Source organism: Ictidomys tridecemlineatus, chromosome 8 (assembly GCF_052094955.1).
Source record: "Ictidomys tridecemlineatus isolate mIctTri1 chromosome 8, mIctTri1.hap1, whole genome shotgun sequence".
In the NCBI taxonomy this organism is placed as follows: Eukaryota; Metazoa; Chordata; class Mammalia; order Rodentia; family Sciuridae; genus Ictidomys; species Ictidomys tridecemlineatus.
The window spans coordinates 71,204,645-71,221,523 of record NC_135484.1 but is presented as its reverse complement, the minus strand read 5'-3'; the positions used below and the strand labels follow the sequence as shown (position 1 = coordinate 71,221,523).

At 40.3% G+C, this 16,879-nt stretch overlaps 1 protein-coding gene across 2 annotated transcripts in view; it reads right to left on the bottom strand.

The window, feature by feature from the left end:
- Nucleotides 1–16,879, bottom strand: part of Mdn1 (midasin AAA ATPase 1) — a 144,585-nt gene that overhangs the window by 27,395 nt on the left and 100,311 nt on the right. For both annotated transcript variants that reach the window (XR_013425006.1, XM_078019614.1), the window contains exons 60-75: nucleotides 15,932–16,146; nucleotides 15,167–15,554; nucleotides 14,307–14,416; nucleotides 12,941–13,646; nucleotides 10,275–10,436; nucleotides 9,788–10,061; nucleotides 8,851–9,086; nucleotides 8,390–8,485; nucleotides 7,573–7,667; nucleotides 7,013–7,134; nucleotides 6,410–6,556; nucleotides 5,228–5,337; nucleotides 4,648–4,721; nucleotides 3,981–4,179; nucleotides 2,278–2,440; nucleotides 292–438 (exon numbers count right to left, since the gene is read on the bottom strand). Coding sequence is in view for 1 of the 2 variants with exons in the window: in XM_078019614.1 (XP_077875740.1) it covers nucleotides 292–438; nucleotides 2,278–2,440; nucleotides 3,981–4,179; nucleotides 4,648–4,721; nucleotides 5,228–5,337; nucleotides 6,410–6,556; nucleotides 7,013–7,134; nucleotides 7,573–7,667; nucleotides 8,390–8,485; nucleotides 8,851–9,086; nucleotides 9,788–10,061; nucleotides 10,275–10,436; nucleotides 12,941–13,646; nucleotides 14,307–14,416; nucleotides 15,167–15,554; nucleotides 15,932–16,146 (3,244 nt within the window). In the remaining variant the exon portion in view is untranslated. The remainder of the gene's footprint in view (nucleotides 1–291; nucleotides 439–2,277; nucleotides 2,441–3,980; nucleotides 4,180–4,647; nucleotides 4,722–5,227; nucleotides 5,338–6,409; nucleotides 6,557–7,012; nucleotides 7,135–7,572; nucleotides 7,668–8,389; nucleotides 8,486–8,850; nucleotides 9,087–9,787; nucleotides 10,062–10,274; nucleotides 10,437–12,940; nucleotides 13,647–14,306; nucleotides 14,417–15,166; nucleotides 15,555–15,931; nucleotides 16,147–16,879) is intronic.

Sequence of the window (16,879 nt, the reverse complement as noted above, 5' to 3'; positions counted from 1 at the left end):
TAATTTGGGAAACACTGCTCTCTATTCTGTGTTGGAAAGATGGATACTATACAATATATTATAAGAAATCTTACTACAAAACTGAAAACATCTGGGAATCATCAATGATTTGTGATAGGATTTTCCTGCATATGCAACTAGAACTCTTGAATGACATTTTAAAACCTTATCCATCATTTTGTTTTCCAGATACTGTTTCAACTGCCTCCAGAATTCTTCCAAATCACCCATATTTGTTTTCTTCCCCGCAAAGCTGATTTTATTTCTTAGTATTTTTGGTGAGTACCTTACCAGTTTTTGCAAGGTGTTTAAAGAGGTCTGATAAAGCTCGCTGCTTCTGCATGAGAATATGCTTGGCTTCTGACTGCTGCTTCTCCTTTTCTGCAGAGGGCTCCACTTTTAAGCTCTGCAGCTCATTCACAGAAGAAATCACTTCACCTATGAGACAAAAAAAGAAAATTCTAGGGGCTTATTGTCAAGTTACGCAAAACCAAGGATATTTTGTGGCAATGAGGACTAGGTACCACTGACCTCTATTATCTAGGTACCTTACATGGTATCTAGATGGGCTATTATAGAAAATGGCCAGGCTGCAAGTGGTGGCACATGTTTAGAGTCCTAGCTACTCAGGAGGCTGAGGCAGTGGGATCACTTAAGCCTACAGGTTTGAGACCATCCTAGGCAACACAGCTATGAATTGGCAAATGCTCAATATGTGTTTGAATGAAACTGGTCAAGATGCCTGGAAATAGGGGTAAAAAGAAAAACGACACAATATGTATTAAGTTCCTACTCTAAGCCAGTACTTGGTAAATGCTCTTGTATCCGCACAATTTCAGAAGCACTTATTTGCAGCATCCATTTTACAGACTTAAAGGCTCAAAGAGATCTGGTGATTTTCTAAAGGCCATTCATCTAATGAGTGGCTGAATCAGGATATCAGCTCTGGTCTACCCAACTCCAAAACTCAAATTCTTTATAGCACCACTGCCTTCCTGAATACACAAGGGTATTCTGCCATTTTGCCACAGAATTATGCTCAGCTCCACAAAATTCCTGTGTGAAAGTTCTAACCCCTAATATCTCAGAATGTGACTATATTTGGATAGGGCCTTTAAAGATATAAGTAAAATGAGGGCACACCCTAACTTAATCCTATCAGAGTCCCCCAAAGAAGGGATTAGGACACAAAGAACATAGATGAAGAATGACATGTGAGAACAGAGTAGGAAGGTGACCATCTGTAAGCAGAGAAGGTCTTAGAAGAAGAAATCAACTCTGCTGACATGTTGCCTTAGGCTTACGGATTTGTGATACGATAAATTTCTGCTGGTTAAGCCACTCAGCCTGTCATATACTGTTAAGGATGCTTTGGCAGATCTAATACAAGCAGTTATGAGATGAGGACAAATGCACACTTGGAGGGCTGGGCATCCAAGAGGTGCACCTAGATCTGTATTCCACTCACTCCCATCAACGGGCCCAGGGATAGGTCACTTTGAATGATAGTTAGCAGGCTATTATTCTATTTAAGCTGTTAAAACCAAGAGATCCTCAACTTCAGATTGAGGGCTAATTAAAAGAAGGCTGGCCAGAGTTGGATAGGGATGAGGCAGGTGGTAAAAGGCTCCCCAAAGCCCAAACTATCTATTACGATATGGATTCCCCTCCCAACTACTGCTATATTAGACAACTGAGCAGATTTTGGTTCTCTTATTCTTGTACTGCCCTGAGTAAGGACAGGTGGAAAAGAAACTACAACATTTCTCTGAAATGAAGAAAGCAAGAGGAAGACAGTGGATGAATTCTTCTTCTCATTTTATTCAAGGGAGAAATTTTGAGAGATGGGGATAGCTTAGGACTCTGGGAAACCCACCTCTGTGTCCCTTCACTTATGCCCGCAGCCAACAAGAACTAGCATAGATGAACTATTATAGAAAATGGCCAGGCTGCAAATGGTGGCACATGCTTAGAGTCCCAGCTACTTAGGAGGCTGAGGCAGGATGATCACTTAAACCCAAGGGTTTGAGACCATCCTAGGCAACACAGTTATCACTAGTTTACATCCAAGGATGACACGATGAAAATGAGAAGAGTTTTGTGTGTTCTCAGTGGGCTCCTCTCTTTGGGCTCTACTAGCTTTTAGCCCACCACTTATTCAGTTAACTAATGCTATATAAGACATTAAAAAACAACACAGGTACCACATTTCCCAGCCCTCCTGGACCCCTGGGGAAGTGAGATCGAACAGGTTCCACCTTGGCCTCTGGCACCCACCAGTGAACTGATCAAATCCCTCCACGAGGTGAGGCAGCGGGCTCTCTTTCATGAATGTCAGGCATATCTTCCTCATTCGTTTCATGAGCTTTGGCAAGCGACGCAGAAGTTTTCCTTCTACAGAGAAAGGAGTAGCACCCTGTTGCTGTTCTGGAATTGTGGCCTATGAGAGAGTGTACAGGTTAGCCTCACTGCCAAGAATGACAGTAACAGTTTTAACTTGCATAGGTGATAAATTTAAACAGTGCATATGTATACATCATGCCCCAACCCGCAGCTCAGCAATTATAAAGTTAATACCACCACAGAAGTCTCATGAGAATACATGTAACACCAGAGTTAAAACAAGACATACACTATGAATATTTCAGGAACTGCATTACTGCTTTGCATTTGAGCACTGAAACACAAGGACACCCCCTACACCAAGCAAGACTTTCTATTCTAGTCACAAGGAGACTCAGGTTTTGATCTACAAATATGGAAGAATGAATAAATATAACTGTTGCCTTTATTAAGGTACTGAATTATGCCACATTGTTGTCTCTCAGACAAACAATCAAGGCAAAACTGGTCTACCACATTCTACTTCTCCTACCATCTACCCTGCCCTCCAATTTCTAAGCAACAGTTCAAATATGAGGAATTCAAATGTTAGATGAAGGGCCTCTATGCTCTGAGGAATATTTTTCTTTTTTTTTTTTTCCTGAAGAATCCATGCAATTCCTATGCTACTATCATTAGCAGATCAAAAGTTTTAACCAGAATGACAGAAGCAGATGTATATAGTAAAAAGAAAAGAAATTTGAGTACTATATGATAGCTATACAGCCATATGTGGCTTTCTGTAATGCTTTGGAACTATTACAATATTAAAATAGCTCAGTGAATGCAGCAGAAACCATCAAAGAGCTCATGGTCTACTAGGAGGATAAGAACTCCCAAACAAGTGATAGCAGATCAACATGAAAAATACAGAGCCAACCAAGTATAATAAAAAATATTCAGGAAAAAACTGTATCTATACTGAATAAATTAATTAAAATAGCTCAGTGATCTCCATTACTAACTCTTTGAACATAGAAGTGTAAGTCCATCAAGAAGCCAAAAGAAATAACTCCCTTGAGGAAATGTTCCCCAATCCTGAAGCTCCAACACCAAGGGGAACAACTGGAACCACCATCCTACAACAGACCTGCTCACTCAGGATCTGTCACATTTTCAGGAATTTTGCAAGCCAACTGTGGTGTTGGAAACCAGCCCTGGTAGAAATATATATATTTTTTAGTTACACCTGGTAGAAATATTTATATCATAATAACCAGCAACCACTAAGAACCAGCAAGCATATCACTGCAAACATTCACCCCTGGGCAGCAGCTTCCTCAACTGGCACCAAAGGCAGCCTCGATGGCATCTTCTTAAACTGATGCTCAAAATCTTCCCTTATAGGTAGATGAATGAAATGTTCTCAGAAAACCACAACAATTATTTCCCACAGGCTAACATTAAACTTTTAGCAGCAAGAACAATGTCTACTGCCTTATCCTGCAGCAGAGTCAGGTAAACAAATATTAAACACAACCAAGGAACAGAACTTCAAAGGCATTTCCTTGTCTACTTCCCAGGTTACTACTTAGAAATAGAACAGATTCTATCTGACTGGTTGATGGAATAAGCACACAGTCCCACAAGCTAGTTACCTGGTCAGCTGTTGGCTGGGCTAACAGGGTCTCCCTCAGTGCCCTGTTCAGACTCTGGATAGGAGATGCCTCACTTGTGGCTTCATCTGTTGGCCTGGGCCAACAGTCAGGCTTTTCCTCCTTGTCACTCTCCACCAAGGATGACCGGCAGGGTTCACTCAGGACAGCTTCAAATTTCTTCATGAATTTAAACAGGGTTCTGACCCCAGGTGGTAACAGAGAAGACAAAAATTGATTGCAAAGTGAAATATTTTTAAAAATTTAAAATGCATCATAAGTATCTGTATCTTTTATATACAATGATCTTAGATATTCACAATCTTTTTTTTTGTTTTTAAACAAACAAGAAATATAGCAAATTTGTCATGCCCCCCCACTTTTTTAGAAGAAAGTATTGAAGTTAGGAATGGTGAGGTTGCTTTGCTCAAGATGAACAGCTAGTAGGTAACAGAAGGTCAGTCTCTCCAGACTACACAGTATACTTTCAATCAAGGCATACCCATTCTTCCTGCAGGGAGACCTTGCTCTGGCCAACTGGGCCAGGTATAGGAAAGCCACATAGGGGGTTTTTAGAAGTTCAAAGCCAGACCACAGTAATAATGTAGTCTTGCTATCTACCATACAAAATTATGAGTTTTAGTCACCCTAGTTTTAAAATATAAATTACCTATGTGTCTTTTCCACAGACTGTTTAATGGACCAGAAGCTCACATCATTCCACTTTGATATCTTAACAAATTCCTGAAAGATAAATGAAGCTCAAGAAATGGTTTTATAAAGCTGGGTTATTCTGTCCGGCCCCCCCCCCCTTAGTTTATCTATTTACCAAAGACCAGTACCCACTCCACCTCAAATATAGGACTGTGTGTCAAGGAAGAAATAAAGCAAGTCTAAAAGAGGAACCATGAATGTGTTTCAAAGCTATCAATAAGAGTGCTGCTACAATCAATAGGTCAGTTGGTATGTACTCTAACTTAGAAACTACTGGGCCAGTCATGTTCCTTTTGCCAGGGGTTGGTTCCACAACCTCTGAAAGCATCAAAGAGAGAGGGCCCTCACACATGTGGTTAGGTCACTAATGGGACTACCATCACAAAATACCAGTCTTATTATCCTACTTGCAGCATCACTTGCCTCTATTCCCTTTGGCCCTGGCCTCTGTTAAATGGACAAAAGAACAGAAATAAAGAAAAAGAATTTGATTGTTTTTTTCCCCCAAAGATGATCATGAGAGTTGTTCATCTTACTTTAAGTTCTTTTTCTAGAGGGGAACGAAGTTCCACAATTTTGGCCTGGACCCGGTCAAAGAATTGCTGGTAATAATGGTACAAATTCCATAGAACACTACAAAGTGAATCTGAAAGAAATGAAAAGGAAACAACACACCACACTTGCTGCATGTGCTACTGGTGCCACCTGTGGGTTTCACATTTCAGTGCAAGCCTTCCTCATTACTCTTTATGCCATGCAATTATAGCATACTGCATAGGCAGATTATCTAGGAAGCCTGTCTGAGCTTAGCAATTCACAGAGATGGTAGGCTATAAACACTAATTTATTTTTCAATTCAGATTACAGCAGATTTTTTTTGGTCTTACTGCTCTTTAGTTCTTGAAGATGAGGTATGCAGAGAAGTTCTGCTAAAATCACTACTTCAAAACTTATCTGAATCTTCTTATAAAATCAATAGACACAACAACTGTTTTAAACAATGGCATATTAAGAGGTTCATCTCAATTGTTCACTCATGTACATCCTACACTCACTTCACAATTTTGTCCTAAACCTGCTGTGGTCAAGGATAATAACTTATAGTAGCAATTTTATATGCAGTTCCTTGAAATTATGGCAGTATTCTCACTAGATCAAAGAACATACTAGTGACCTGGATTAAGCACTGGCTTAGCAGGAAATAAACAGTATCCAGATAGATGGAAAGATGTACTGCTTGACACACAAGTTCCCAAGAACTTCATCTGGTAGGGGAGGGAATATATGTATGTATGTATGTGTTTCTTTTTTCTGTACTAGGGAATGAACCAGGGCTACTTTACCACTGAGCTACATCCCCAGTCCCCTTTCTATTATTTTAAGACAGGGTCTCACTTAGTTGCAAAGGCTGGCCTCAAAATTGCAATCCTTCCATCTCAGCCTCCACAAGTCACTAGGATTACAGGTGTGCCACTATGCCTGGCTCATCTGGCAATATGCTTCTGCCAGAGTTCACTAGTCAGTGCTTCATCTATAATCAACTGTACTTTGCTTTGACTATATCTGTATCTAGTGTGAATCATATTAAAATTAAACAGATAATTAGAAGTGCCTTGTTTAAAACCTGATGTGCAAAAAACATAACTGTCTCATGTGGAGGATTCAAAGCCTAACCCATTTTAACAGTGCACTATAAAGGAAAAAAAGAAAATCCTCACCCTTTCCTTCAACCTGTGGCATCAGCAAAACATGACAATGGAAAACCAGCAACATCTGAAGTCGCACATGGAACTCCCCCAGAGAGGATCCCTCAATAAATGCTTGTAATGTGCTGACCAGCAACATCAGAGTCATCTGTTTGTCATCTTTTGAGATTAAAAGAGGAAAACATGTGTTTTTTATAATCACACATTGTCCATAACATGCATGCAGTCTATCATGGGATATATGAAGGGACGGCCATTAGTAGGAACCCCAGTTAAAGCCACGTTGAAGCAAAGACCACTGCTTTCAAAGTAACAGCTGCATACAAGGTATATGTTAAATGCACTCACAGCAACAGAATTGAATAATAAGTCTTTTTTTTTTTTAAACTTGAACTTGAGCATGTTAACTACTACCTACCAAGAAGGCAACTTTTTTTGAATCATGGGCATGGAGAATACAGAATAACAAAATTTTCTATCATATACTGGTTCTCCAGATTTTGGGCAAGTCACTTGAACCTCTGTGACTTATGGGAACAGGTAAATCCTATACTTTGCAGTACTCAATTTAGCTTGAAATCATTGAATGAGCAGGGAGTTCCTGCCAAGTATTACCTTCTTGTTCCTCTGTTTGTTCCTGCATGTGCTTCTCAAGCATCTGATAGATGGAGAACCAGTGCTTGGTGGATTTCTCAGTGTGGCGCTTCATGGTATTATCCAAACTCATGGACCAACAGCTGAAACATAAGAAAAAGAGGCCATGGAGACATTTAGGCAATCCATTTGAAAAATGTGAAATCACAGAAATTAAATCCTCATATTCTCACAAACGGAGATGGAAAAAGCTGTCCATTTTGCTATCTCCGAGTATATGGCCTCAGGGGGACTACAAGTTGGAGGATACCCTCAGAAATTTAGTGAGACTGTCTCAAAATGAAAACTAAAAAGGGATAGGGATGTAGCTCACATAAAGTGTCCCTGGGTTCAAATCCCAGTACCATAAAAAAGAAAGATTAAAAAATAAGAATGGTCTTTTAAGATCATTTTAATGTCCTGCTTTAAACTCAGTGATTAATGGCTGAAAAAGCAGATTCTGTAACTGTCATAACATAAATGTTCCAAGAAACCCATCAATATATAACAGTGCTTAACAATTAAGAGGGAGAGTCACTTACTTCAGCTCCAGTTTGCGCCACCGAATGATCATCTGACTGACCAAATCGAGATGTTTCCGCAAAGACAAAGCTCGACTTGCATTCTCCTCCCAGTCCTAAAGGGGTATATTAAAACAACAACAACAAAAAAAAAGATAGAATGTACTATGCCCTTTATGCAGCCCCATGATCATGTATTCCCTCAATAACATTTCAGACTTTTCTTGAGAAACACTACAGGATCCTTGACAACTTTTACTACCAGCAGTGATGATTTTACAATCAGTGTATCCAGGTTCAAGTTTATGGTTGTGTGATAGAACTGCAGCTGTCATGTTGTAGAAGATCATAAAAAGCATAGGGTTTGTGGACTGATGTCTGAATTACTGTTGTAAGCTATCTGACCCTGAACAGAGTCAGTGACTATTTCTGTGAAATGGAGAGGCACCAGTCACCTCAGAGGCTGTGTGGGGACTGAGGAAGATGACCTATGATCAATCAGCCAGACTGAAGGCTCACTGGACATTTCGGCAAAGTGAGAATTCAGTGCCAGGGGATACTAGGTCTCACTCCCCAAAAGAGGTTATGCATAGTCAGCCCTACCACAGGGGCAACAGATTTACTGTACTGATCTCCACCCATAGTAGAAAAACCAAAGATGTTTACCTTTCTCCAAATCAAACTATTAACTCTTTGTTCCTCTAACAAAAAAAGTTTTGAGTTCCCAGATTGCTCCCAAGAATACCTGACTAGAAAGCATTAAGTCTATTAGAGGGAAGTGAGATAAAACGTTTGTCAGAATACCACAAATTAGAAGAGGAAAAAGAGGGAATCTTACCTGTGCCTTTGCCAGAAGAATCTCTAAGCCATTCAGAAACTTTGAGATAGGACTGGAAAGTGGGAAACTACGAATTCTGTCCATTACGACCAGCAGCTACAGAAAAAAAGATTTGGGTATCTCAGCAGAAATACCAGTGACTCCCATGATTGTATAATTATATCAAAATAGATTCTATTGTCATGTGTAACTAAAAAGAATCATAAAAAAACAGTTATTTAGTCACAGGCTACTGAAGGGAGTTCTGACAGGAAGCTTCATTCCTTCATTCTCTACTTTGAAAGCACCTCTGAAAATTGTGGATGAAAATTTCCAGGACTGTGGATCCTGATCAAATAGCATCTCAATTATTGTTCTTTAAATCTTTGTTTATATGTTCAAGTGTTTGAGGGAATGCCCTTGGACATAGTTAGAGGCCATATTCCCAGGGCAGTTCATCCCTTCTTCACCAGCTGCCCTACCTGTTCAAGTGCAGGGTGTTCCGGCCAATCCTGCAGCAACTGACTGACAGCCTCTGAGAAACCGTGAAGCAAAGGCTGACACTGTCGTGCTTCTGATACGTTGGGGTGCTGGTAGAAATCATAGGGCCCATCAGGTTTCACCATTAGGTCTGAGGCTGTCTCTTCAAAGAGTGTGTTATGGGAAAGGCTACAGGCCAAAAGTTGGCTGCCCAAAAGTCGGTCATTCAGTTCAACTCCTGTAAAGGTAACATCATTATGGTGAAGTCAGAGAACTCAGGTATTTTATCAAAATTACAAAGATGTCAGAAACAATCAACTAATTGGGTGGGACTAGTAAAACAGGTATTCTAATACTATTCTCTCCTAAAGCAACACTGGCCTAGATGAGTGACCTTATTAGCACAGTAGCTACCACAAGTTTTCAGGTTTTGTGGAAGTAAGATGCTTATCTATAAACAAAAATATTTGACTGGATGCATTCAAATTCAGTTCCTTTAGCAATTCTAGATCAGTAGAGAAGTTAAAGCCTTCTTCCTACTTGCATGGGACAATTCTTGAGGTCACACTGGAAACTGTATCAAAAACAACCATCACATTAGATTCTGAGAGTTTTGAGTTCCCAGATTGCTCCCAAGAATACCTGACTAGAAAGCATTAAGTCTATTAGAGGGAAGTGGAAATAATGCTGAGGAAAAAAGACTATATAAATAAACTAAGTTCCTATCTTTCATCCCAAATGATTCAAACAATAAAAATCCATCTTATTGCAGAATTTTTAATCACTTTTTAAAATTAGTATAAATTCTTTAAGCAAAGAAAACTATTGATAAAGAATTAAATAAAAATGGTGAATTTATGATTTTAATTATTCAAGAAGTAGGGATTCCATTTATTCATTTTGATTTCCCAAGGGTAAACCAAAAGTAATTGGCCATACCCATCAGCGGATAGAAGTGTGTCACAAGAGAAGCCCCAGTCTGATAGCAAGATGCAAACAAGCTGAGGTAGTGCTTTGCCTCATGTGGTGACACAGCCTGCTGGTACCACAGGGACCTAGCAAAGTTGAGGCACAACTGCTGGTGTATCAACATTACTGCCTGCATTGAACTCTGGGAGAGGGCAGCTGGGTCTGTGGCTGTATCCTCTTCTTGTCCATCTAAAGTTCCTTTTTTCTCCTCAAGTGTTGGCTCTATCAAAATATCTGCGAAGTCCTGTAAACAATATTAAAACAATTATAAACTTAAAAATCAGAATCTGGTTGTAATCAGTCTAGAACAAAGAGGAAGAAAGAGGCATGAATCATAAAGAAAATGAAGACTTACACGCACTGAAATATATTAAAAAGACTACAGAGCCATTCAGAGGGAATGTATGTGGAACCAGGGGAATTCATTTCCAAACAAATCCTGACACCAGCACTCTACCTTTTCATGCAGTGGAAACTGTTTTCTGAACTCCTGTTCTTCCTCTTCTTCCTCGCTTACGGTGATCCTAGAGCTCTTGCTCTTGAATTTGTACAGGCTATTTTCCTGTTCTGCCTTCTCTTGGGCTATGCGTTCCTGTTCATCCCACTCATTGATAATCTCCTGGAAAGACACATGGGTAGTAGAGTGCACTTGAAATGAGTACAGGCATGATTTGCTGTCTTAGTTTCTCATGAAAGAAACTACCATGGCTCAAAAATGAACAAAAGCCAGTATCTAAGAAATTAAACTTGATCAAACTCTTCAGTAAATAGTTTCCTGAAAATTTCCCTTTGTTATGCCGCTAAAATTTCAAAGGTCTAAAATTGTGCTGCAATGGAATTATTAGGAACTTCCTGTGTCAGGGATTAGCAGTATTTTGTACCAAGGTTATTGTTTTACTTAGCTTTTTCCCTGCTGTGAATAAAAGGACTCAACCAGAATAACTGTAGAGGAGGAAAAGTTCATTTGAGGGATCTCAGTCCAGAGAAGGATAGAGCCATTCCCCGGGGTTTGAGGTGAGGCAGAAGAGTGTGGCAGAGGGAAGCAGCTTACATGATGATCACAAAGAGAGAGAGAGAGAGAGAGAGAGAGAGAGAGAGAGAGAGAGAGAGAGAGAGAGAGAGAGACTCCACTTTCCAGATATAAAATATATACCATAGTCATGCTCCCAATGAATCACTTCCTCCAGTCATATCCTACCTGCCTCCAGGTACCACTCAGCTAATCTCATCAGGGATTAATTCACTGATTAGGCTTAGGCTATAATAACCCAGTGATTTCTCCTCCAAATCTTCTTTGCATTATCTCAGACATGATCTTTTGTGTGACTCCTCACATCCAAACTGTAACAGTCAGGCTTAGGGTTGGGTTGTGTGGGTTTCAATTCAAACTGCACCTGCCAGGCACCAGAGGAATTGGCCCAGGGTTCTGGAAAGGAAAACCTTCTAGGCCCTGGATGGTCAAAGGGCACCAACTAGAAAAAACTGGACTGTGTTTTACCAGATAGTTCTTGAATTCCCCACTACCTTTTAAGACTTTAGGTCCTTAAATTGGAGAAAACTATGAATTCAAGAAACTGCCCAGTGTGGTTGAGGGATAAGGTACATATACCATTAGAAGTTAATTTGTACTAACTTCCAAGAACTATGTTTAATTTCTGTCCAAGTAATTCTCATTTCCAGAATTTGTACCCAAAGAATATGGTCATAAGTCTGTTTATCATGACACTGTTTTTTTCCTCAAAATAATAAAAATATTGCATATAAATGTAAATGTTCATTCATCAGAAATTAGTTAAATGACATATGGCATACATGATAGAAAATTAGTCATTAAATATATGAATATAAAATAAGGAGATATAATCACTAAGTCCTATTAAGTTTTTTTTTTAATTTTTTTTTGGAGAGAGAATTTTTTAATATTTATTTTTCAGTTATCAGTGGACACAACAATCTTTATTTTATGTGGTGCTGAGGATCAAATCCAGTGCCCCGCATGCCAGGTGAGCGTGTTATCACTAGAGCCATATCCCCAGCTCCCTATTAAGTTTTAAAAAGCAATTTACGAAACAGAATGAATTTTTTAGTACTCTGCTAAGTATTTTGTAAAGCTCTAGCATTTTAAGAACATGTAGCAGGGGTCATGGACATCACAGAAGTGACCTTAAACAATATAACTCTTTCATCTGCTAAATATTGGTTCACTATGCTGAGATTGATTTTTTTTTTTTTAAGAAGCTGGTGCTTTAAAAAAAAAAAATCTGAACCGCTGGGACGCATTACCTCAAATATGGCATGTAGATATGCATCTATAGGATATACACACAAGCTTAGAATGGGATATACCAATATAATAACAGGTATAAATAGTAAGATTATTTAAAATCTTTACTTATATTTACTCTTTTAATTATCTACAGTGACAAGTTACTTAGTAAGGGGAAAGAAAACAATAAGCTATTTTTTTAAACAAAAATTGGTGCAATTTACATCATAATTACCATAAGCAAAATCAAAAGATAACCAACTAAATAGGAGAAATTTTCAGTGTGGGAATGCTGGCTCTTGGGTGGCAAAGGCAGGAGGATCACAAATCAAGGCCAGCTTTGGGAACTTCGCAAGATCCAGTCTTAAAATAGAAAAAGGACTGGGGATGCAACTTAATGTAGAATGCTTGCCTAGTATACACAAATCCAAGTTAAATTCCTAGTACTACCTTAAAAAAAAAAAAAAAAAAGTCCAGGCACCATGGTACACACCTGTAATCTCAGCACTGGGAGGTTGGGGCAGGAGGATCACAAGTTCAAGGCTATCCTTGGCAACTCAGTCAGACCCTATTTCAAAAAAAGGTGTGTGTGGGGGGGTGGGGATGTGGCTCAGAGGTAGAGCAGCCCTACTGGGTTTAATCTCCAATACCAGAAAGGTGGGGGGAAGCCCCAAAGCCTCCAAACCATTAAAAATTTAGGGGCAAAGGCCCCCAAACCTGGTAGTTAAGTAGATAAAAGAAAGGAACAGCCAAGAGGATTCCTCAACCATTGACTCTGATAATGTTCTGCATGCTGGCCTGTGCTTTTAGCTCCCTCCCTTAAAAAGGGCAGGCAGGACATGCTGACAAAGGCTTACCTGACAGATATGTCTGAAGAGTGACAGGGACCTCTGGTCCAGTTCTCCCTTGCATAGCACATGGGAGTGCAGGTAAAGAAGGGCATTCATTAGCAGCTGTTCGCGGGTGGGGCAGGGTTGCTGGCCCATGCCTTCTGATTCCTTTCCTCTTGAGCGGTTAATGGTCAGTTTCCCAAGGCCTCGAAGAACCTCCTCTGACTTCACTGAGCACAAGACATCTGCGTGAGCATAATAGGTGGGGAAGGTGGGGCCCACTGATGGAAAAGCCAACAAAGCCATAGCCAAGGCACCCAGCCTGTCGGAACAGATCACACTGCTGTGGAGTGAGGTATGGACCTCAGATGCTACTAGCCTCATGCCATGCTGCAACTGTAAGATGGAAGCCTGTAGTGGAATCACAGAATCTGGGTAGAGGGCATATTCTTCCCCTAGCCTTTTCCTGAACTGGTGGTGTGACTGCTGCCAAGAGGCCTCTTCTTTTAGAAGGCTCTGGGCCACCTGGGCAGATCGTGGCCCATCTGCATGGAGAACCTGCAGCAGCCGCGTAAGCAGATCCTGAATAGCAGTGGCCTTGGCAATGCTGGTGACATAGTGGTGGATCTCTTGCACCAGAGACTCATAGGTAGGCAGCTGGGGTCTGAAGGCCTGCTTCTTCGACAGGCTGCAGATTAAGTTCTCTAGGTAATTGATCCTTTGATGAAGTAACCTGAAGGCAAATTAATATAATTTGCAAATTCTGTTAGAAAAAGAACAGCAAATCTGGACTGAACCCTCAGCTAGGAAAATGGAATGAATGAAGACTTATCAACTGCTAAGAAATAACATGAGAATGATATTGAAAATTATAGTGAAAATGATAGTACCTACAGAACACCTACCCTGTGCCACACATTGCTATCATTTTAGATGCATATCTCATCCAAAGGAGGTACTACAAGTATCTCCCTTTTGTGGACATGGACACTGAGGCGTAATGGCATTTAGTGAGCTACCCTATTGTCTATAGTCAAAGGAAGGTCAGGAAAAGACTTGGGACTCTAAGCTAAGGGAACAGATCTGTAGCCAAGAAAAGCAAAGAAATAAAGTGCACATCATTGCATCCAACTTGTTCCATGTTGAGGAGTAGCTCTGGCTTCAACCATCTTGATCCCACGTAAATCTACACCTTGAATGTCTTTCCCCTCCTTTTAGAACATATCGTTTTCTTGATTATAATGAAGGATTTGGGACCTAATTGCTAACATAGTTCAAAGATGTGCATCACTTCAATAACACTATAATATTACTATAAAGGTCAGCCTTATAATGTCTTTTTAAAAAGTAAAGACAATAATCTCTAACAAAAATAATCACTTTGCTGCCTTACCTGATGTGAGGGTGAGAATAATTGATAATTACTTCATTTTCCAGGTCTCTTCCAGTTTGTAACTGAGATGATAAGTTCCGGGTCTTCCATTCACACTGTAGCTGGTGTAACTAAAGGAATAGAGAAAATAGTCTGGTGTGTCCCACTAATGATCATGCACAAGAAAACAATGCCCCAGGAGTGTACAGCAACAGGATAGAAGGAATTTGGATTCCTGAATGACCTAAGGACAGGTGGCTCTGCTTCACTAAACTAGACCATTTACCTCAGAGTTATTAGGCAGAAGAAACTTTCATGCCACTAAATCTGAGTCTTTTTACAGCAGCTTAGCCTTCACCCCAACTAATAACATTCCTTCCTCATCATACAGTATTAGTATGTCATTATCTTAATGTATTCAATTCTTGACTTTGTTTGGAAGTTCAAATAACAAGAGATACTACATTATTTGATTCCTGAGTTTTATATAACAAACACCAAAACTAAATCCTAGGTTATAGGGGTACTACATCCTACCTAAAGAAGTAATTTGAACCCAAATATCCAAAACCTGGCTCAGAGTCTGGATACTGAGGAATTCCACTATTTCTCTGACAATGCCTCAGGTTGCCCTCTGCTTATCGCATCTATTGGAAGATGTATCAGAACCTTAGGAAGGTGCCCTCTCAGAGTCTATCTAGAGGAACTCTCAAAGCAGCAGTAGCAGTCTTAAAACAGACTCATTGGAGGTCATAGGCAGTTCACACAAAATGACATCTTTGATCATCTCATTAGCCAAAAGGGAGTAAAAGGAATAACACCCTAAGCAAATCCAATGCATCAGAAACTGAGCACATATTCCAAACTCTTGCCTCTCATACCTCTTCCTTGGCATACTTGAGCTTGCATTCCCTCTTCACTGCAGGGTCAAAGCGTGCCTGAGGAAGCCAGGTCTGAATCTGGAGCAAGCCAAGGCTCACCCAGAGGCTCCCACGCTGGGCTGGTTCAGGCAGGTTCCTCTTATTCTCCCCTTCCCCAAAAAAGTGGTGCAGGGAGGTGAGAAACAGGCAGAGTAGTTCCTTGGGGAGTGCCTCCTGACCAGCCATATCCCCAAGAGTCTGGATCACATAGTGAAAGGCCTGGCTGTCTCTAAGCAGCAGTTGCTCACAGTTCTGTACATACTCCTGCTGCTGGGGTTCTGGGAGCAGCTCTGCTAGGCCCGCTAGGTGTCGGCACAGCACTAGTCCCTGGAGCTGGGAGTCTGTGTGTCTGTTGGGACAACAAGGAAACACTTAAGGAATTGCTGAATCAAATAGGATCACTTTTTACACAGTCTCATTCTTCCAAGAAATTTTAACTGCATACTGCACAGTCAACATTCAACAAGATGAACTTCAGTTCTCATATAATCTTTCTGTGATTTTTTTCTGAGCACCATCTTCCTGATCATAATATGCATTAAAAAAAAAAAAAAAGGACCAGACAGCTCATGATGGCGTTGTCATGGACTGAAAACATGCTGACCCACTCAGCAAACACCCTCACTTTCACACACCGAAGTCAGCCATGTCAGAAGCAGTTCTGACTGAGTCCCAGTTAGAGAACATTCATGAGCTTCATAAACTGCTCCCAGGGACAAGGAATACCTGAATTCTGCTATTGAAGGGACAGCCATGTTGGTCCAAAGCAATGAGTTGATGTCCCGTAGCTGCTGGGCTCTTTCAACCCACTCTCCCAGTGTGACATGTGAAGAGGACAGGACTGGGAGGCCACTCACATCCCAGGAAATTGCTCTGCAGCTGCTAGTCAAGACTTCAAAGCAGCACTTGGAGAATGTGGCTCTACAGAGACTGCCAGGGCCCTGAAGGACAAGAAAAAAACAGTATCTTTCAGAAATCAACTAAAACAATTTCAACAACAGCACTGGGACACCTTCAAGGAGGAAACAGAATAAGGAGGTTCAAGTTGTTCAGAACAGTCACAGATGGGACAAGAGCAGGAAGGAGTAAGCTATTAGTAGCCTTAAAGGAATGTGGACTGCATTCTCCCAGAAATGAGCAATGAGTGCTTTAGTACCATACCAGAAAACTCCAAAACCGGGAAATCAGGAAGACCATTCTTGTAATAGACAGGGAGATGAGAGTTGGAGGCAGGGAAAGGAGTTGCAAGGCCAATCTAAGAGCCAGACATAAAGTCTGTCAAGCATGCATTCACTGGACTATTAATCTGGGACTCAGTAATAGCTGTCCACAGTAAAGAGTCAGGTGGTCAAAAACATAAGATAGAAAATAGGAAACACAGTATACTTCATGCAACTCTTAGGGATCCATACGGTTTGTTACTTAAGGCTTTAAGAGATGTTTTACAATGATGATAATAATTATGATAAAAGCAATAGACTAGAGCTCAACAATAATTCTGTATTTGTGGGATTAAGGTGTATAATAAAGGTGGCTTTTCAAATGAGAATGGAAAGGATTAATCAAAAATAGTGTTTATAAAGTGATTTTAGATCTATTACTTGTATAAAAGAAAAAACTTGCCTCCCTTTTGAACAAAAGATAAACAGATAATGAATTTAAACACACACACAA